This window comes from Lagopus leucura, unplaced genomic scaffold (genome assembly GCF_019238085.1).
Source record: "Lagopus leucura isolate 7727_CA_CO unplaced genomic scaffold, USGS_WTPT01 Super-Scaffold_100004, whole genome shotgun sequence".
Classification (NCBI taxonomy): Eukaryota; Metazoa; Chordata; class Aves; order Galliformes; family Phasianidae; genus Lagopus; species Lagopus leucura.
The window spans coordinates 37,967,010-37,988,522 of NW_024962264.1; the positions used below are offsets into that span (position 1 = coordinate 37,967,010).

At 37.3% G+C, this 21,513-nt stretch overlaps 1 protein-coding gene across 11 annotated transcripts in view; it reads left to right on the forward strand.

The window, feature by feature from the left end:
• Positions 1-19,697, forward strand: part of PDLIM5 (PDZ and LIM domain 5) — a 115,723-nt gene extending 96,026 nt beyond the window's left edge. For all 11 annotated transcript variants that reach the window (XM_042870911.1, XM_042870921.1, XM_042870916.1 and 8 more), the window contains 5 exons: positions 4,671-4,845; positions 10,686-10,866; positions 11,886-12,006; positions 15,705-15,820; positions 16,487-19,697. In XM_042870911.1, coding sequence (XP_042726845.1) covers positions 4,671-4,845; positions 10,686-10,866; positions 11,886-12,006; positions 15,705-15,820; positions 16,487-16,576 — 683 coding nt within the window. In that variant the 3' untranslated portion in view covers positions 16,577-19,697. The remainder of the gene's footprint in view (positions 1-4,670; positions 4,846-10,685; positions 10,867-11,885; positions 12,007-15,704; positions 15,821-16,486) is intronic.
• Positions 19,698-21,513: the final 1,816 nt, after the last annotated feature.

Genomic DNA, 21,513 nt, shown 5'->3' on the forward strand with positions numbered 1-21,513 from the left:
GAAGATTTCTTACTGTACAGATATATTAAGAGAAGTCAGAAAATTGGACATATGAACCTTTATATTTTCCATTAATAATACAGTAGTTTGATAGCAGTGTATAAATCACCGAGTTAGAACACTTTAAAATGAAGTTCTGGCACTCCCACCAGTTAAAGTAGCACTGTTATTTATAGATATTACATGAAGCCTGATGTTATGTTTAAGTGAGCGTTAAACAGTTCAGGCTGTTGTATTGTTGCTATGCACCAGAGAACCTCTGTCAAAGTGACTTTGGCACCGCTGCGTATCCGCCTTTCTCCCTTTGTCTTAAAAATCTTTTGCTTGTGTTTGTAGTTATCCATGTGTTCAGCAATGGAACAGCCTATTGTTAGTGAAACAAGGGCAAAGTCACACTGGGATTTTTAGAAAGAAAAAGCCAGTTCTCCACCTTGCCTAAAACTTTGTTAAATATTAAACTGGCCATACCAAGGAGTTCAGTAAAAACAAACATTGAGGATTTGCAGAACTTGAACCTAATAAAGTAGAAAGTTAATAGTCAGGTACGGAGTGTTTTGTCTTCTAGAAAAAGCAGCTATGACAATGCACAAGTGGAAATCAACGGTGCTTTGAAAGGTTTAACTAAAGAGAGAATGAAGGTGCAGGCCTGCAGAACTCCAAAATTTAACCACAGAGGTCTTTGCTGTGACTTGAAGAGAGCGTGAGCCTCTCTGGCACTCAGGGTGGAATTGATCCTGACTACATATATAATTCCTATGAATTGTCATGTTTTGATTATAATGTATGTATTTTTTATTATGTACAGCTCTAATATTTCAGAGCCCCCCTGCAAGTTGCTGCATTCTATCCTACTGCGTGCCAGAAAGGGTCAGAAAATCTACAGCGAGATGCTGTGGAGCATACAGCAGTGCTCTCTGTCCCCTCCCTGTAGGTCATCTTTTGAAATCACAAGCCTGTGAGCACTTTGCCAGAGCTTGGGTACCAGCTCTGTGAGAACAGAGCTGCTGGCAGATCCAACAGTATGTATTTCTCCTTGTGTGCTTGGTCTTTTCATCTTTTCATTGTTGAACCTGTCTACTCATTTTTAAAAGAATTTGGAAGCATAACTACCTCCTTTCTGCAGCCTCTTCCCTACAACAAATCTTCAGTCCACAGTATTTCCAAAGGAAAGCATCAGTTAACGGCAACCTATCCCCAAGCTTTGATACCAAAGGGAGAGAGTAAAAAGCAAATTATAAAGTACGAACTGCGGGAGGGCTCATAGTGATGGCTGGAGTTGAGAGGGTGAGAGGCTTAGGCTGAGTGTGAGAATTCGTACCCACCTTGCTATTACTTGTGTGCCACAGTAAAAGCTCTGTTTGCAAAGGAAAAGCCTGTGGAAATTTTTAGGGGCTGATGTTTTTCTTTAAATGATGCCTTTGTGTTTGAAAACTAGAGGATCTGTTTAAGCAACCAAAAGTTAATAAGTAAATAAACAAGTTAGGCTTCTTCCACAGTAAAACAGAGCTTAGAACCAAATTCAGTCTGAAAAGTTTCAAAGGGAATAGGGAATAAAACAGAGGAAAAAATCAGAAACTCTAACAGTTGTCTTCCTCCCTGTAATCCATGCAATCTTGCTTGATATAAGAATTGACTAGCTTTTAAACAAGGAGGGCTAGTCAGAAAAAATCAGTGTTCACTCTGAAAGAGAAAATATGCCTAATACTTGAAATTCTGTAACACCAGGTTGAAGAAAGCTTAAAAAAAAAAAAAAGGCAATTCATATAGATTATAAGCAGGCAACTATTAGTGTTACAGACAAACAACAACAATAAAAACCCACTCACCTCTACCAACAAAAAATGCTCTTTGGTGTTGTAGTGAGAGTAATAAGCCTTTGCTAGAATTACTGGAGTGTTAATGGCATGCTTCTGGCCTACAGAAGGATACAAGTGGTCAATAAAATCTGTCTGTAGGCTGGTGTTCAGATGGTAATCATGAAGATAAGAGTCTGAGGCAAATCAAACAGCGAGAAAGAAGGAAGAATAGATAGTGGAAAAAAAAAGTCTTGTAGAACAACTGTAGGAGTTTTACAAAAAGAAAAAACAACAGTGTGGTGTATGTTCTGAAATAGCTATTAGTATACATTACTGGTCTATTTTCTGGTTTGGGCATTGAGCTTGAGTTCATTCACTTCAATTGAGATAGAGTGGGTCCACCTTCCTTCACTAGTCCTCAATGCCCAAATTGTTATTGCTTAGGCCACAGCAATACAATACTAACTTGCGTATTTTATAGCATGGGTTCATGCTTAAGAGAATTTTTATTTTATCATACGGTCATTGGTAAACCAACATTGTCTCTCAAACTGATGAATAGTCATCTTCTCCTCTAGTATGCTCTAAGTAATTCAGGAATTACAGGTGATTTGTCTAACAACTCTTAGGAGAGTTTATACAGATAAATCCTGATCAGTAGTGATTTTAAAGCTGGGCAGAGTTCCAAGAAGCATCATTCATGAATACAACATTAATAGAAGCAGTAATGAGACCAAAGAAAAGGAAGCGATTGCGGTGTTTATACTTATTCTTTCTTCAAGCAAGCTGAAGAGTGGTTGCTATTGTTATTTTTTAACTACATGGTGCAAACAAGAGCTAGCTGATGTTTTGGGATTCAGCAGATAAATGCATGTTAGCAATATACTGGAAGTTACATTGCAATTTGTGTGAAAATATGAAAGTGCTATTAATCTTCAAAACCATTCTTCCACCATTCCCATTTTTATATCTTCCTAAGTTTTCAGGTTAGCAGCTATTTATCTAGAATGAACTACAGTAGCAGAGTGACTTGTTCAAAAGCACATGCTTGTGAGGTGCAAATTTCTGAATACTTTCTACTCAGTGATGCTGAATGTCTTTATACTCAAGATGTTATTCATTAATTATATATTGTACATAGATAGTAGTCTTAATATTAAAAACAACAACAAAAGCTAACAACTGGGAATATGGAATGCTTTTTGCTATTTCAAATACTGAAAGGCATTAATATATACATATATATATATCTTAAAATGACCTGATTTGAGAAAATTTGGTGAACCAGCCAGGTAGACAAAATAAGTGTGTAACTGTTATATTGCTTCTTCATATAGAGGAAAAAATAAGAAAAAGTAGGATATGTGGATTAATACCAGGCATAATTACAGTACAAAAGCGTTGGTGTTAAAAAAGGCTCTGTTACCTTAGTGCACCGATGTGGAGGAGGATAACCTTTTTTTCCTTTTAATGAATTTATTTTATTAAATTGTGTAGTGTGCAGTAAGAAAATTCAACAGACAGTGCAACCTCTTAGTATTCATTCTGACTTAAGTTTATCTGTGAACTAGCATGCTGCACTGATCTGAGCAGGGAAAGGTATTTGCATCTTTTTGAGAGGGTAAAGAAAGTGTGAAACAATTTTTCATCTTATCCCTGGAAGATGATTTAAAAGGTAAGGGTGAAAGCACAAAGGTTAGCACAAAGGTTAATGGGTCCACAAACTCATTATTTTCCATAAAAAGTATTGGTGAAGCAGATACCCGCACTGTATATTACAATGTCGCATCTTTGCAATAGAAGCATTGTCCCATGCTGTTAGACATGTCTGTAGTTGCTTGGTTGTTACTTTCTGACCAGTCACATCTTAATATCTCTTTTTGATTTACATGGCTTAATATGGTTGTAATAAAGCCAGGACACAGAATAAACAATCATGGTTTTGCTTGCCTCTGATTACAAAAAAGACAGTATGGAAACGTGGGGTTGTTTAGTGTCTTTTGTTGTTGGTGGTGTTTTTTTTTTTGACTTTGAAAAAGAATTCTCCACTGACGGGAGTAGCTACTCCCATAACCATCTACTGCTGTGATCTGTGTGTTACCAAGCTAGACGTATCTGTAGAGGAGAAAGAAAAACAGAGAAGTGTTTCTTTCTTCATCACCCTTGGCAACAGGTGTCTATGCATTTCATTTTTGTAAATGCATTTTTCAAACTCCATAAAAGCTTATGCCTATGACCTTGAAAAGCAGAATGCAAATGCAAGTCTGTGGATGTATACACTTCTGGAAATATCTGGATTTTATGTCAGAGACAAAAGTTTCCTATAGGGATGTGAACACTGTTGTAATGCTTCAGATTGTCAGTGTTTAGTGAGCTAGCCTAGTGTTTAAATTTGATTTAGAAATATGTTTTCCTTACACAGTACTGTATTTTAAGTTTCTATATGTGCTATGTTGAATGTATATTCTTATTTATTCTGTTGGTAATGATGGATGATCTTTTCTACTTAATGTAAAATGTTTTGAGTAGTTATATCGTATTTTCTTGTTTTTGTTCATACACTGATATTCTTGGCTTTGGGTTTTGTATCTGAAGCAAAATAATGCCTTCACAGGCTGTACATTCTTTCACATGTTGAAATTTGTCCACTGCTTTTACAAGCTAGCTAAAACTGTTCTGTGTTATTTCATAGGTGTTCTGTAAGTACAGTCTTACTGGTGGAGGAGGAAGGAAAAACGCCAGTTTTATAATTTGTTGCTTTAAGTAGGCAGGCATACACCAAGCTGGACAAATTCTACCTGTTGCTTGTATTTCAGAATCATTTACTTGGCACTGAAAGACAGTTTCTAAATACTTTCGGCACTCTTTTTGCAGCTCCTGCCAGTGGATGGACATCAAACAGTATTAAAACATTTGGAACAATTGCTCCAAGTCAGAAGTTTGAAACAGCTCCTCAGCTAACAGAGCAGGACACATTAGTTCAGAGGGCAGAGCATATTCCTGCAGGAAAGCGTACTCCAATGTGTGCACAGTGCAATCAAGTCATTAGGTTCGTATCTACTCATCTGCTCTCTGATATAAAACTTCGCTTTGCTTTCATTGATTTTGATTCCTCAGTCACAAGAGTTGTATGGTTCCACTTCATTAACGGAGAACACCAGTTTTGTAAGTGGTTTATCTAGAAAACCTAAGAATGAGAGAAAATTATGGAGGGAGAATATTGCAAATGTTGGAAAACACTGAAAACGTTGTGTCACATCCTTGCCAAGCTGGGTGGCAAGGGCAAAAATGGGAAAAAATGGTGGGAAGCTGGGTGGAGTAGGGCAAAAATAAATGCAAAAGAAGAGTAAGGTAGTTAGTTCTCACTTTCACATCGTTGCCAGTAAAACTGGAAAATGAGCAAGCTGGAAACAAATGAGAGTACAGGGAAACCAAATGCAAACTAACATCACAAAAGCCAATTTATTAACCAGAATTTCTAAATGAGAGGAGGAAAGATAGCAGGCTCCAGCTATGCAAGATAAGTAAGGAATACAGTTTTAACAGTTGCTAGGATTGGGTTAGTAATAATTTGCTAATACATTTCAAGTTTCAAGGGTCTTTGTGGGTTCTCTGGCATTTGGGTAGTTAGTGTCCTTGACTTGTATAATATCAATGGGAAAGGATTAATCAACAGAATACACAAAAATGAGTTTGCTAATTGACATAAATAAATTTTGTTCAATCTCCAATATATTCCATATTTAGTCAGAATTTCACATGGAGGAAGAAATGACTCTTGGGCTACATTGTTCTGTCAATGAGTTCTGAAAATTAGATGTGATTATCTTAGCACTTTTCATGTCAGTGTGCAAATCCTCCTTGATTTTCATCTGACTGGGATTTTGGAGGGATTATTAGATGATTATTAATATATTAGGTGAAATATATTCTTTTAAGATATCATCTTGGTTGTTCTGTTATCTGTGCTGTTGAACTGCAAGAGCAAAGTAATGTACTGTAGTATTTATTTTTTTTCCACCTGTGTTCATGTTTTCAGTGAACAACATAGGAGAGCATGCACTATATTTCACCATGGTTAAAGGAAGAAACTTGTTTGATTAGAAAAATGATGTGTATCTATAAGATGTGTAGATTTCACTCAGCATAATAGAAAATCAAGCTTTCTATGATGGACTTTTAAGGTTTCTTGAACCCTTGCTTGAACTCTGCATTGAAAATTCATCTGACTGATCACTTCTTTCTAGGGTTGAATCAAGTCCAACTTGCTGGCTTCCATTAGATATCTGTTCCAATATTTCACTACTAGCTCCATTAACAAAAGTTAATTTAGGGGATTATTTGCTAACTCTCCTGTGGAGTTCTGGAGAAGATTTTCCTATTTTAATTCTATATGACAAGGGAATAAAAATATGTTATCTCAACGTCTTTGAAGCAACAGAAAAAAAAAAAAAAAAACACATGAATTTTGAATGCAAATGTACATGATCTCCAATCCTGATCTTATGCTTCACTGCAAAATGAAAGATTAGTATCAAAAAGGCCTTTGCACTTTTTGGAAGAGATTCATCTGATAATTACCATATCCATTTTTAGCAGTCTGACTTCTTTGTTCTCTGAGCGATGGAGAGCTTTGAATTCATCTAGTAAGTACTATGTGAGAAAACGTATACTTTCATTTTTGTCATTAACATTTCCGTTTAAAAGTAATACGAACACAGCACTTATACAATATGCTGCATCTTTCATGCAGAAACTTCAGAGCCTTTTACAGAACCTGTAGTTTAGCAGGGTTTGCTTTTGCTCTGTACTGTAGGCTCTCACGGCACAGTCCGCCTATCACTCCTGAGTGCTCTTCTCAGTACTTAAAACACAAGCTGCTGTTTTCTCCTTTAATCACCATTGAAAAGGAAATGAGGTTCAGCCCTGCGAGTATGGGAGTGTAGTTGTCTAGAAGCAACCTTTGTTCCTTAGTGATCACATATGGAGAAAGGAATGAGCCCTACTTGACAGTACTTAAACCATTGTCACCTACTGAAAGTGACACCTCTTTACGAATAGCTCTTATCTTTCCCTAAATTGTTGTCATTGTTTAAATCTTAATACTTCTTCATATGTTAAATGCCATCTCAATTATTAAAACCAAGCATTGTTTCATTTGCGGATGAGTTTTCATGTTAATCAATATCAATTATACCAAATGTTCACAGTCTACAGTGAATTTGCAAGATTGCAAAGGCATTTTGGTTTCAAGTTTTATCATAATTACAGTTCATGCCCTTAGTGGTCATGTTACCTATGGAAAGGTAGGAGGAGGATTAAGTGACACTGCACTGTGCATCTGTTTTGAAGCCAGAATGTGTTGTGAAATTGGTTACTTTACACGAAGGCATTGAATGACCGTGGCTAGTTAAGCCAAAACCAAAGGCATCTGATAACTTTTTAATATATCTTTAATTATTGATACAGTGATTGTATGAAGATTTCAAGTTCTTCCACAGCTTCAGTAGGTAAGCTTTTGTTTCCGTGTCTGTAAGTATCAAGTTGGAGGCAAACTAAATTTCTCTTGATCTACTTGCTGCGTTAGTCTGATGAACTGACATTTTCTGATGAAGACTTCTGGTTATCAGGCAGTCTCACTGAGTGCTTCAGTGCAGAGTTCACTCTGCCTTTTAAGTCCAAATGTGTTTTCCCTGTATCTAGTCTGAGAATGTTTCTTAAGTGTGTCTGCCTCTGAATGGTGATTTGCTTTTGTCACCTTTTCATGGATCTTAATTATCTTAAAGGGACTAGGGAAAAAGTACAAATGGTGCTTCCCTTCAGCATCTTCCATACATCCATATCCCAGCTCCATGTATGTCATTATATATCATGATATTTTCAAATGAGGAGAAAAAGAATAGTTAACTACAAAACAATTGGCCTCACCAGTTCACCAGATGTGGAAATCCTTTTGATCTTTCTACCACCAAATTTCAGTTCTGGATTTCTATCATAATCGAAGACACGTGAGAAGCTGGATTATTACCATACTAATACATCATGAACATATTGATAAAGTTATACATAGTTACAAATGGAAAAATACTGAAATTATCCTTACATTCTTTGTACATTACTTACTTTTTATTCCAATTTGACCCTGTTTCATTGCTACATATGGGACCCAGATGTTATACAAGGCTAGCAAATATATGTACCTAGTGATCCTTCGGGATGTAACAGTATGTAACTACTGATGTAAATACACCGGAATCTCTTAAAAAATAATAATAATAATAATAATAAAGTTACTACTGTTTGCCTCCATCTGTGGGTTTGGTTCATGTAGTCTTAGATGGTAATGTCAGCAGTTAGCATTTGAAGCTAGCTTGGAACGAAGGTGCATTCATAGCCAACTGTTGCTAGTTATGTTACCATTCCTTATCATCAACTGGAAGCAAGATGTTTTTTGAGCTCCACTTGTAAAATTTGACTAGTTTACTAAAAGATAGTTGACAGAAAGGGGCTGTTGTTGTTGTTTTGTTAATGTACATGAAAGGACAAAGTCATTTGTAGCCATCTTCCTAGCATTTCCTGCTCTGGGTACTTCCCATCAGGGTGCATGGCTGTGCCAAATTAGGCATTTTAACTCCTTTTTGAATGAAAGCAGGGAAATAAATTCCTTTGATAACTGAAAGTTATCGTTTTGATCATGAAAGTATGCAGAGACCAGGAACACCTCCAAGTTCTGAATATCATGTTTTAGTTTTTTACATGGCAGGTGTTTATTTTTTTCCAATTTTTTTTTTTCTTCCCACATGCTTTGGGGCAGCTTTTAAGTAAGAGGCATCATTAAGCTGCAATGTCAGTTTGACATGTTTAAACTATGGCCTGATTAAAAGTGAAATCACATTTAGAAAGTGCTCCTCTGGACACATGTGCAGATGGAGCAAGCCTGCTAATGGAACACCTAGGAAACATTGTGCAGGGCACGGCCACGGCTTCCTGGGGACTTTTGGGAATGAAACTCTGTAGATGCACTCTTGCGCACTTTCCGTCTGGGGTCCTACATGCTGTCTTGAATGGCTAACCTCAATATGTCAGAACTGTAAACTGTGGAGAGCTAAATGTTGCAGATGTTGTAAAAATTCCTTCCCCTCTGGTCGCTAGCATGCTTTCTTTCCATTTCATAACTAACCAGGCCTATCATTGCAGTGCAGATGGCCAGAAATTCAATCCTGCCTGTAGCACAGAGAGAGCCTCTTCAATGTCAGTCCTGTCTTAATGAATCTATTAAATTAGCCTGTGCTGACACTGCACCAGGAGAGTGCTTTGTTGTACACAAGGACTTGTATTGTTTGATCGGTACATAACTGAAAGGGCACTGATGCAGAAAGGTGCTTGTATGGCAGCAGGAGGGTATCAGGTTAGGTCAGTGTTTGCACTGTTCAGGCATCCACTGGGATCCCCAGGCTCGCTCCTTGAGGGCTGGGAGCTACTCCAGGAACTGTTTCACTGCTTTCTTTATGATAATCAGAGGTAAATGGAAGAAACTGCTTCAGTATCGTCTTCATTGCAGCATACACATGAATCTGCTTCAGTCTTTCTGTCTTTGACTTCTCCTCCTGTTGAAAATATATGACATTCTCCAGAGAAAACATAGAAAAGAAAGAAAAATAATTATCTGTTCCTCCCAAAGGCATCACTTTCTGCTCATTTATTTTCTTATCTAACGATCAGCACAATCCTGGAAACAAACTTTCAGGTTTTTGTTTCTTTTGTTGTCATTTCTTTGCTCATAGGAGAATGTTTGTCTTATACAAAAACATCTTTGTTTCTTAATCGGTTTCCAAAATTGTTTAGCAAATAGGGTGGTGACACTAGCTAATACTTAGCACTTCTTCTGCAGTGAAGTATTAGATCAGGAAAAAATCCTGGCTTGTTACTGTAAGAATGGTATCTTTATTAGTGGTATCACAGAAGTGTGAAATTTGATGCAAGAAATGACTTGAGCCACAGTGTTCACTTAAAACGCAAATTCTGAAAGGTTGAGTGTTGGTGGGACTCAGGAGGCACCTCATTAAAGTGAATATATTTGGTGAAGAAATTAGGCATGCTGATTATATGTTTTCAATTGAATGCTGATGCAGAGATATATGCCAGAGAGTTAAAAACTAAGATGTGACTTAAAAACTAAGATGTTTGTTTGCATAGAAATGGCAGATTTCATTTTGTGCATTAACCATATTGCATTTGCTAGACAAATGCTTTGTGTTTGGGGGAAGGAGAAGGGAGAAGAACTTCTGTTCTTGAAGAAAATGGTCCAATATTAATTAGCTTCTGGGGAAAACAAACAAACTCACAAAAAGCAACTGAATGGTCTATCTTGCAAAAAACTTGCTGTATAAGGACACCTACGGAATTTTTGTTTTACAAGAAAATGTTGTAATTGGCTCTCAATGGAGTCAAGGGTACTTTAACATTTGTGGCCTTGATACAATTACATGCTGGAAGAGAGCTGATGGTATCACTGAGTCTGTTTGCAGTAGATAGAAACAGCTGGGAACGTGGAACAATTTTATTTTTTCTTTTCTTTTTTTTTTCCTTTTCCTTAGTAGCCACTTCAGCATTGTACTCAGTGCAATACTAAAACAGGATTTCTGAAATGCCATGAAGTGAAAAGAATTAGTTGTTACTGGGGTCATGGGTCTCTGGGAGATAGTACCATGCGAATAGCACTAGTTGACATTTGGCACTTTCTCACAATCCCATCCAAGGGAAGAGGAGTGGAGCAATACCATATTGTGAACAGTGTGATGGTGTTGCAGAGGTAAATTAGAAACTTCAGCAGGAATCACATCAATCACTTCAATGACATTTGCTAACTAATCTTTTCTTCCTAACCAGAGGACCTTTCTTGGTGGCCCTAGGGAAGTCATGGCACCCAGAGGAATTTAACTGTGCTCACTGCAAGACTTCCATGGCTTACATTGGATTTGTGGAAGAGAAAGGGGCTCTGTACTGTGAGGTCTGCTATGAGAAGTTCTTCGCACCTGAGTGTTCCAAGTGCCAGAGGAAGATCCTTGGAGTAAGTGATCAGTGGCTAACCCAAACTTTAGTGAGAGTATTAACTACTGTGTTCGCTGCATCTCAGTAATGAAATTCTTAGTCTGTATTCCTCCAGATGTACCCTGGCATACCTCTTATGTTCCCATCACATATGGAGCGTGTATATATAAATATATGTATATACTAAACGTTGAGCCTTTTCAGTCTCTCTCTAATGTTTTGATAGTGGTGTAGTCTCATTTGATCTTTCAAGTTAAGCCCCTGTTTTCATTAATCTGTTCTGTAACTGTTTGCTATTACTAGATTTTCTTCAGCAAAATGCTTTTAATTGGCAGCTCTTTGCAGAAAAAATGGAAAAAAAAAAAGAAAGGAAAATAAATAATCCTCCTTAACCAAACTGGACACTGGGAAACACACTGGTTGGCTAGACTTGAAATAGTGAAATATTCCCTATGGTAATGCTAATAGAAAGATGTATTATCCCACTCGGCACTAATATTACTAATATGAGCCTGCCAGCTCATTGCTCGCTGCTTTATTGCAGAAATTGCGTGTCTGTACTCTTATGCAACTGGGGTTATGCAGGGCTTTGGCAGCATGGTTCCCAAGTCATATTTGGCGTTATATTGTCTTCCAAAACAACACAGAGAAGTAATAATTTTCACTCGCATGATAATTTACGATTAACTATTCACAGACTTCAGGAGATGTCAAAGATACTTCTTCTCATACTTCAGGGGACTGCTGTAGATAAGATCCTAAGTTAGATGAAGAAGGGGAACAAATGAGCTGTTAAATATGTCAGGCTCCTGGTTTTTTGGTAGGTTTATGTAGAATTGTTTCTGACAAATAAGGAAATGCGCCATAAATAAATCACTATATAGAGTTTAATATCAGCAGAAACTGCATGCACAGTGTTCAAAGTAGCAGTAGGAAGCAAAGTATTCTTGAAACGTACCAAGTGTGGAAGCACTGTCACCACAATCTAGTCATCACATCAAAATAATGTGTTAATAACTCTCTTTCTAATCCCCACAGGAAGTAATAAATGCTTTGAAACAAACTTGGCATGTTTCCTGCTTCGTGTGTGTGGCCTGTCATAACCCCATCCGCAATAATGTCTTCCACTTAGAAGATGGTGATCCCTACTGTGAGACGGGTAAGAAGTAACATAAGCAAAGATTAGTGCAGCTGTGCAGAGAAACAGCTTAATAAGGCTTAAAAAATAATATTAATTCTTCTTTTCTCAAGCTTCACTTTGGTATAGATGTGTCCCAGCAAATTCGTATAACTTTGGAATTTCAGTTCACGCTAACAACAAATGTAGTAGACACTTAAAGTTTGCAGTGAGTTTCTTTTGCAGAAAAGATGGTAAGAACATATTCATTGCTTTCAGTAGGAGCAGGCTTCTTGTCACTGGTTTTACTTGTTGTTTCTTTTAAGTTCTCAACTGTAGGTATCGGTGATACAGCAAAGCATTTTAAGTTGATTTTCTGGTTGGCTTTAAAATAGTTGATCTGCTTATTTACTAAATGAGCAAATATCTGTAGAGCAATGTGCTTTTCTTTGAATAGCCTTATTCATAGTGGGGAGGCTACTTCCAAGAGCAAGCAGTCTGCCCAGGAAGTGTTTGCAGGTTCAGTGAAACATAAGGTTAGGATAAAAATAAAAAAGTAAATAAGGACACGGGGAGAAAAATACAGTGATAGGAGTACAGCATATGAAAGCCTGTTGAGCAGTAATATGTGAAAAATGTGGCAAAGAAATTCCGTTGTTTTTTTTTTTTTTTTTTTTTTTTGTTAGCACTTCCAGCTAATTGTATCTTCCTATATGATTAGCATGAACATTTTTCATTTATATCAATTCCTTAGTTTTCTTAAAAAAATCCCTTGTGCTATTTTGTGCTAGGGCAGAAATAGATGTCATCTGTAAAAAAAAGTTCCACGTAGAATAAAAACAATATATTAGAATTGTCTATTTTTGCACTGTGCATTATTTACATCTGTGTCAGAATTGTCAGACAAAGTTTTTCCATGTTTTTCCTCTACTATAAGGAGCATTGCTTTTTTACCAAGTGGTGGAAGTAGTTTGATTGGGAAGAAATCTAGTTTGAAATCCTAATAAATTCTTTGAAGCTGAGATTTCCTTCTAAGTTGATCCCACAGCTGTTCAAAGTGGGTGCTATGAAGAATAATAGACGCTGAATGGGTGAAGAAGACAGGCAAAATTTATCCATATTTTCAGTTGGAGCAGATTTGATGAGGTGTTGGCGGATGTGAAAGGACAAAGTAGATTACTGCTAATTCAGTTACACAAGTAGGGTAACATGTTGCTCCTATTGGATTTTGTGGAGCAGCACAGGAAATGGATATACAAGCAGCATCCTCCAGTGTGACAGCATGGTGAAATTTCATCCTGAAACTGTCTGAAGCCCCTGATCTTGGAGCTATTTGATGATTCAAAAATAGTACCAGAGGGATCAATTACTCCCCTTTGGGTGGAAAGCTCATGACTGGGTTTGTTCTGCTAACACTGAATTCTTGTTCCTCTCACCAAATGACCCATATGTTGTGCAGTGCATTGATTTGTGCTACTGTTACAGCTCCCTTGCACAAAATGCATGCTTTTCTGTGCTCCAGGCAGGAAACATGGATAAAAGGTCAAGAATATTATACTATTTGTGAAATTTATTTCTGAGATAAAAGGTCCTAGTGCAAGTTAAGGCAGACACATTCTGCAAGATGCTGTTGACAGTGATGTGCTGAGATGGCTCTAGCTCTCTAACTAGATGTTAATTTGAGATGTATGCATTCTTCAAAGACCTTCAGTCCAGCTGGAGTTAAGGGCCTGTAACTAACTTTAAAGGAATAGGGAGTAAATATCACTGCCAAATTTCCTTCTTCCTAATGCAATGAAGCATTCTAATTTTAAATTTGTATTTGAAATTGTCACACTGATGGTTATCAGTATGAGGGAGCTTTAATCTGCAAAAAGTTCAATTTTATTTTCTTTTATTTGAGTGCTAAAATTTAATTAAACGTGCAAACGTCTACAACTCTAAAATATAACAGTTCAGAGTTAGTAACCTAGTTTTGAAAATGCTGCATGCAGGGAGAACTGTATTATTATATGAGAAGTGTGTTGGAAGACTTCTGTGGTATCACAGTGAGCATGTGAAAGAAAGCTGATGCCCTTCATTCTGCCTTATCTATTGCTCTTTCTTCTGAAGAAAAGCCAATAAAGTAGTAAAAAAGCCAATAAAGTTAGTAACACAAACCATAGTGCACGTTACAAAATGTTGTAGTGGCTGGCACCTGGAAAATATCCGTAGCAGATTGTGTGAACATGAATGTGAAGAGCTGAGACAGCATGGTCATGAGACCTTGCCCTTCAGAGGTTTTGGATGGAGGTGTTCTACCATTTGATATTTTCACTGTCTGTCTTCTTCTTAACATTTCCAAATTCATTCCAACGGCATAGACTAAGGAAGGAAATTGGTGAAGGTGTTTCTTGCCACTGATAGCTTTTCTTGTCCAGATGATGCTCTTTGAGGTCACTATAGAAAACACTGTTTTACTTAGGTGAAACAGGACTCTCCCTGTGCTGGGCACACATGATAAATCTCTGTTGTCACTGCAGCAATTAACACTGTGGCACATAACTCTCAATAATCAAGCAAAAGAACAGAATCTCCTTGTAGCCTCCTTGCTGCTCCTTTTAAGGCTTCCTGATGAAGGGCCTCAATATCTGATTTCCCTGGAAGTGCTGGAGTGTTACTATAAAGGATACAGTTAAAAGCTTCATTAGAGTTGTCACTTTATAATCCATTTTATGAAGATGTAATATTATGTGACATTATACATTTGGCATGATAGCTTGCTGATCCCAATTTTTTTCATGTTAGAGCCATAGTGCTATTGTGTTCTGTGCAAGAAAAAGCACTGAAAGTAGAAATAAACAGGAAAGACCAGACAACTTGAATTGAAGTTTATGTCTGCACAGATTGAAAGTGGAGGGCTGCAGTGTCTCATGGTCCATAATATGGGTCTGCACAGAGAAGCAACTTTCCCATGCAAGAGGGAGTGTGAGGATGTGGAAGGTTGTATGTGCCTCTCACCCAGCTTCACACATATCTCTTGCCCTGCTCTCTCTTTTTCAAGCTCTCCACTGCCATAAAAATAATGGTATGAATACTTTCCGACTATGCTAGTTGCTAGTAACCATCCTGATGCCATAGTGGTACTTTTTGTTAAATGCAATAAGTATACTGGCGAAAGCCCCTGTGTTTTTTTTTTTTTTTGGTTGTGTTTTAAAGACCCATGAAATAAGCTCTAGTGACTGGAAGACTCTGACTTGTTATACATTGCTATATTCTGTTTAGGATGGGAGGCTAAGTATTGGATGATTTTGTGTAAAACAATCTAGGACAAATATTGTGCCAGAATGCAACCAAGGAGGTTTGCCATGTAAGCAGGCAGCATGAAACCAGGGCATGCTTTCAAAGCACAATCTGAGAGAACATAAGTAGCAGGCAGGGTCTGCACTGGTGCCCTGCAGGGAGTGCATTCCCCCTCCTGCTGAGCACTCTATTGTTCTCAAGGAAATGAAACACCAAGGAGATGGAAGCAGTGCTCATTCTGCTCAGTTGAAAGGATAAGAAGGGGAAGAGAACTGAATGGCCAATGAAAGGAGGATATCCCTTTCTTTCAGTCTAGGTCCTTTTTATACTCTGTACCTAATATTACAAAACTCAATGAGTGCAGACCCACTGCCACTGAAAGAAAAGCACAAAGATTTCTAGGGGTCAGTCTTGCTTTTCTGTGTATACTTCATCTTAAAAATTTGTGTTTGCTGCAGATTACTATGCCCTCTTCGGTACTATGTGCCACGGCTGTGAATTCCCCATTGAAGCTGGAGACAGGTTCCTTGAAGCCCTGGGCCACACTTGGCATGACACTTGCTTTGTATGTTCGGTAAGTAAAGCTATTCTACTTTTTAAACAAACCCATGGCGGCTGTACTTGTGCTAACCCGACTGATATGGGAGTTACAGCTAAAATGCCTTTCAGTCCTCAGAACCCAAACAAAAAGCACTTTCACAGTTATTTGGAAGGTATGTTGCTATTGTGAGCCTTTGGCACCAGTCCAGATGCTTTGTCCTGAGTTGCAGCCCTGTGTCCTAGCATTTAACCCTTGACATTTACTTCCCTAAAACAAACGTTTAAGGCCATAAAGGAACAGGCTGCGTTTCTTAGGTATCAAGAGTGCTTTTGACATGAAGATACTGTAGCCAAAGTATGACCTTCTAAGATTCTGTGGCATTCTCTCTCGCTGTCTCCCTCTCTTTCTCTCTCTCTCTCTCTCTCTCTCACACACACACACAATCCTGTTATCCTGCTGGTGGGATAAATTTTTGTAAATGCTGCTCGAAGTTAAGAACCTATCGACTTAAAGCAGGCTATGCTAGCATTGACCATTAACTCCGCATCACAGAGAATACCCCTGAGAAAAATGGTAATAATTGTTAGGCTTTGAATATACTTTTACGTACTACAGTGCCGTGACTAGGCATTCTGAATAATGTGTAGTGCAATTCATCTATCTGAATTGGGTGTTGTTTTCTTTCTGATCCCATTTCAGGTATGTAATGACAGTTTGGAGGGTCAGACTTTCTTCTCGAAGAAGGACAAGCCACTTTGCAAGAAACATGCTCACTCTATCAACATCTGATTCTTGGAGCTCATCTTGTTTAGCAAGTGTACTGAGCAGAAGGAAAGGTCAAAATGTCTGTGTTCAATAATTGGTTAGAATTATTATATATGCTATGTTAAAAATGGAAGAGAAATGTGGAAAATTTAGGTGTTTGTACACTATTTTTAAAGCCCTTATCAGTTAGGGATTTGCTTCATAAAAAGATGGGAATTGGGAATCGAACCCAAGCCAAACTATTAGAGTGCCTTTACATCTGTGCTTGGCATATTATCAGGTCATGATTTTATGACCACATTTATATATACTTACATATGGGAAGGGAAACTTCTCTAAAAATAAATAGCTGATACTAATGTGTTGGTTTTGCTGCTGTTCAACAAACAAAATGAGATTGGCTTCAGTGATCCAGATCACTTTATTTTGCTGATGTTTTCTAAAGTGTATCTAGAAGTACTGAAGCTAAACTCCTTTAAAAAGAGCTCAAAGCAAAAATAGGCTTACTTGGTATGTATGCAGTTCAACAACGAATAATTTCATCTGATGCTCTGATTTATGAAGCCGTATCTGTGCCTTTAGCAGTGAGGTCTCTGAGGGCCTGCAGAGTACGTATGTTTTTACAGAGCAATTACGCATAGGTGGCAACACGAGCAAACAGGAGTGACTTAGAAGAGGCCACTTGAAAGAAAGCGTAGATGGGATACCGTTCCTTACATCATGGCATGTACTACCAGAACACTAGCCAAAACAAAATGCTAGTTGAGTTGCATTTGACAAGACAGAAATGTCAGATTAGATCTTCAGTACAAGGAACTGGGAGTCCTCTGTTCTCAGCTGAAGTTTTAGGAAGTTTTCAGTGCCTTGGGAAGGAAATCACATTGAATCTATGCATAAAAGTGTTTATAACTTAAATGTGATGCTTTGGTGTTTAATGAGGGAAGCTTCTGAAATGCAACTGAGGATACTGTTTTTCTCTTAGTGCACTATTTATGATGTAGCTTATAAATACGTATATTGGTGGTGTGCCAGGTAGTGTACTGTAAACTTATTTTCTTGCTCAGCTGTTAATATTTTTATTAGTTTTGCTTTTTTCTCTCCTTTCCAGCAGATGCAAGGAATATATTGCTAAATAATGTAACATTGAGTCAAGCAGTCCAGTATTTCTTAGTTCTTGCAGGGGAAAGGAGACAATACTGCCATTATGCATTTATTGCAAGCCAGGAGATTTTGCCAATCCTGTATGAATTTCACTTCCACAAAGAGTCAGCACGAGACCTGTGCACTAGCTAATTTTCACTTGTCTTCAAATTAGGGCTCAAGTGGTATGGAGAAATAGTAAGCATATAGGGGAGGGGTGATGACCCTCTGCATGGGATGAATTTACTCCAGCAGAGTTGCACAACAGAGGATGCCCTCTTGGGGCTATATTAGATTTCTGATGCAAAATACATGTATGTGCTATTAAATTCAACTGAGATTTTAGAGCTGAATTGTGTTAGGATTCAGTGCTCTTTCCAACACACATTCAAAATGACCATTTGGCCATTTAGTGGTCAGGTTTTTTGTTTGTTTTCTTCTGATTTCTTTTTTGTTGTTTGGATTTTTGTTGCTGTTGTTTGTTTTTCTAAATGATAAAAAGAAGTTTAGACATAAATTCATGGGAAAAAATACAAAAAAATTACTATGATTGAGTAAGAGGGAATGTCAACAAAAGAGGGGGGGAAAATGCACCAAAATTGCTGTACTGAAAGATGGAAAGGTATTTCTTTATAATTCAGTTAAACAGATTCACACGATGGGCTGTTTCATTTTTTTCACTTTATTTCCTGAGGATGTTTTTCTTCAATACTGCTGTTTCATTTTTAACTTCTGGTGGTATGGAAGAAATGTCACAAAGCTGCTTAAGATGTTTATACTATTATAGATGTTCCCTTCTGTGAGTCTGCCTGAAAATCAAAAGGGTGGAAGCTGAATGGATGAGATAACAGCAATATGAGCCAGTTTACTTTTGAAAAAGATGGAATGTGGGAAAACGAGACCTAAGAGCTGGGTGTCCATACAGCTACATTGCACATGTTTGAGGGGAGAGGATAGGAATGCACAGGGTAAGGTGGTATTTTCTGCAGTTCAAACCTGGCAATTTCTAAGTAGGATAGAAGCTCTTCACTGGGTGCGAAGTTTGTCAATGTTCTTACAGTCAATTTGATTTTTTTCCTTTTTTCTTCTTCTTTTTTTTTTTTTTTTTTTAATTTTATGTTCATAATTTTTATTGGGTTTGTATTTCTTAATTCATATGCTCTAGCATTTGAACTTTCACAGTTGTTAGTGAATTTGAGGACAAGCGCCTGAAAGGCTCCATTAGGACTGCTTCATTTAGCTGCTTTGTGTTTTAGCTTTTGGTATGTTTATTTGTTTAAAATTTAAAAAGGAAGCATAGAATCACCGATATATAATGAGTATTTAATGGCTTTCTCAAATTATCTAAATCAACTAAGACAAAAAGGAAAATATTGTTTGTTGTTATTTTAATAAGTGAGATTTTAGTAGAGCACTTTATAATAATGCCATATATCTCACTGAATATTTATTACTTTTTTGTTGTTTAGGACTATTTCATACTGGTTGTTTTATTTGTCAGCCTGCATACTTACCTCTGGAATCTTTTGGCGTGTCAATGTGCATGTATTTATGTATACTTACCTAAGTATGCACGCGTGTACATTGAGACATACATATTTGTGCACATATGCATACATATATTTGATTGAAGACTTGACATGGCAAAAATCAGAGCAGTTTCATTATCATTTGGTTTTGCTTGCTTGTTTTTAAAATTCCCAGCTTCATAAAATAGATCTATATCATTCATGTTTTGAGGCAAATTTAGAAAGTCAGGAAACTCTTGTTAGTAACCTAACTACTGTAGGCTTTTGCATGCATTTTCAGCCAGTAATTCCTTTTTCTTCCAAAACTGTGTTGAGAGAATTGGATTTAACTCTGTTTGAAGTTAGAAGATCTTTATAACTAAATAATTGAATCATGATGAGTATTTCAGTAAATTGTAACTAAATGATTCAGAGTTATGTGTAAATATAATAAATGCTTAATATAACAATGCAATAAACTTATAAACAAAAGTTAAGTAATGGTTAATTATGTGTCTGTCTTTTCAGCTACACACCTGTCTCCTTATGGAGCTACACACAAATGAGTAAGAAGGGGAAATATATCCATTCACAGATTAATTTCTTGCGTTTCCTTTTCTTAATTGTTGTTTATTGTTTTACTCTGAACAATCTGCTGGTTTTTTTTCCCAGCAATTTGCTTGTTTGTCTTTAAAAGGTTTGAGCATTGCATTTTTGGCTGTTCACATTTGAAAATTTAATAATATATTTCTTAAAAGCCACAATCAAAAAGTATAAAAAAGAGAACTCTCTATCTGTCTGTGGTTGTTTTGCAGTTGCTGGACTTTTGTTCTGATTCAGTCAGTAAAGAAAGTCATGACTGTACACACGAATAAATATTATTTGAGCTGCTTATTCTTCAAGTAAGATTGAAAGGTTTTTTGCACAAAAAAGAACCTGGGTTTTCTGGTGGATAGCAAGTTGACCATGAAGCCAGTGCAATGTCCCTGTGAAAAGACCACTGCCTTCCAGGGACACACTAGGCAGAGCCTTGCCAGCAGGTCAAGGCCTTCTCACCAGTACAAGGGAGACATAGACACACTGGAGCAAGTCCAGTGAGGAGCCAGAAATATGATGAAGGATTTAGAGCATTGTTCAGTGATGAAACTAGGTAGTTGAGCTTGATAATCTTGAAGGTCTTTTCCAACTCAAATTATTCCACAATTATGTCTCTCCTCTGGGCAGGGGCTGAGATAGATGGGATAGTTCCTCCTGGAGAGGAGAAGGCTCAGGGATCTTGCCAACATGGGGGGAGTAAAGATAATGGAAACAAGTCCTGCTCACTGGTATCTTGTGACAAGGAACTGTGGGTGGTCAGGTACTGGCACAGGTTGTGCAAGGAGGTTGTGGATTTTTCTGTCCTTGAAGATTTGCAAAACCTGACTGATCATGGTCACCTGCTCTGAACAGGGGACTAGACAAGGTCCCTTCATTATGAAAGGTGGATGGACAAAGACACACCCCTCCAAGCCTTGGTGTGATTGATTCTCCATCTTCTAAAGTTGGAAGTAATCTTCTAAAGTTGGAAGTAAGTACTGAACACTGTGAAATATGTAACAATGTAAAACTCAGATTTGGCTGATTGCTATTTATTTGCATCCTTTACTTCTATTCCACCACCCAGATAGAATACTTTACAACGTTTGTTTAAATGTGTTTTATATTTTTATATGTTCAGACTGTTCAAGGCAATACTATCTGCTCTGACAAGCACTATCTGATGCTGTACTTAAGCCTTGGCACAAAGCGTTCTCTGCTTTCATTGCAGGATTCTTAGCCATCAACTATAACATGGCCAATTACTTCATGATAACACTGGTCTCATAAAACTTTCCTTAGCTGAATCTGTCTTAACTAGGCAAATATGCTGTTATTTTCTACCTTTATTTACACAAGCAAAGGAAAACACTGCACATAGCTCTATAAAATTTAGAGGCAACTTTACAGAAAACTTGCCTCCCCTTCAGCGTTTAGGCTATGAATGAGACAAATGCAAGTCTATTTGCAAACAGTATATTAAACTCCAGAAGCCAAACTTTTAAAGGCATCAGGTCTGCATTTGACGTTTTAATGGCAAAGGTTTGGTTTCTATCAATCACAACGTCATGTAACATTTAAATGCACCGACAAAAATAAGAAATCTGTCATTCATTCATTAAAACACTGTAATCCTGTGTAAGATTTATAGGCTTAAAAGTCAACAGTGTGTTTTCACAGTAAATCCACTTTCACTGCTCAGCACAGAACAAATCTCTCTGTCACTCAAAATGTTTG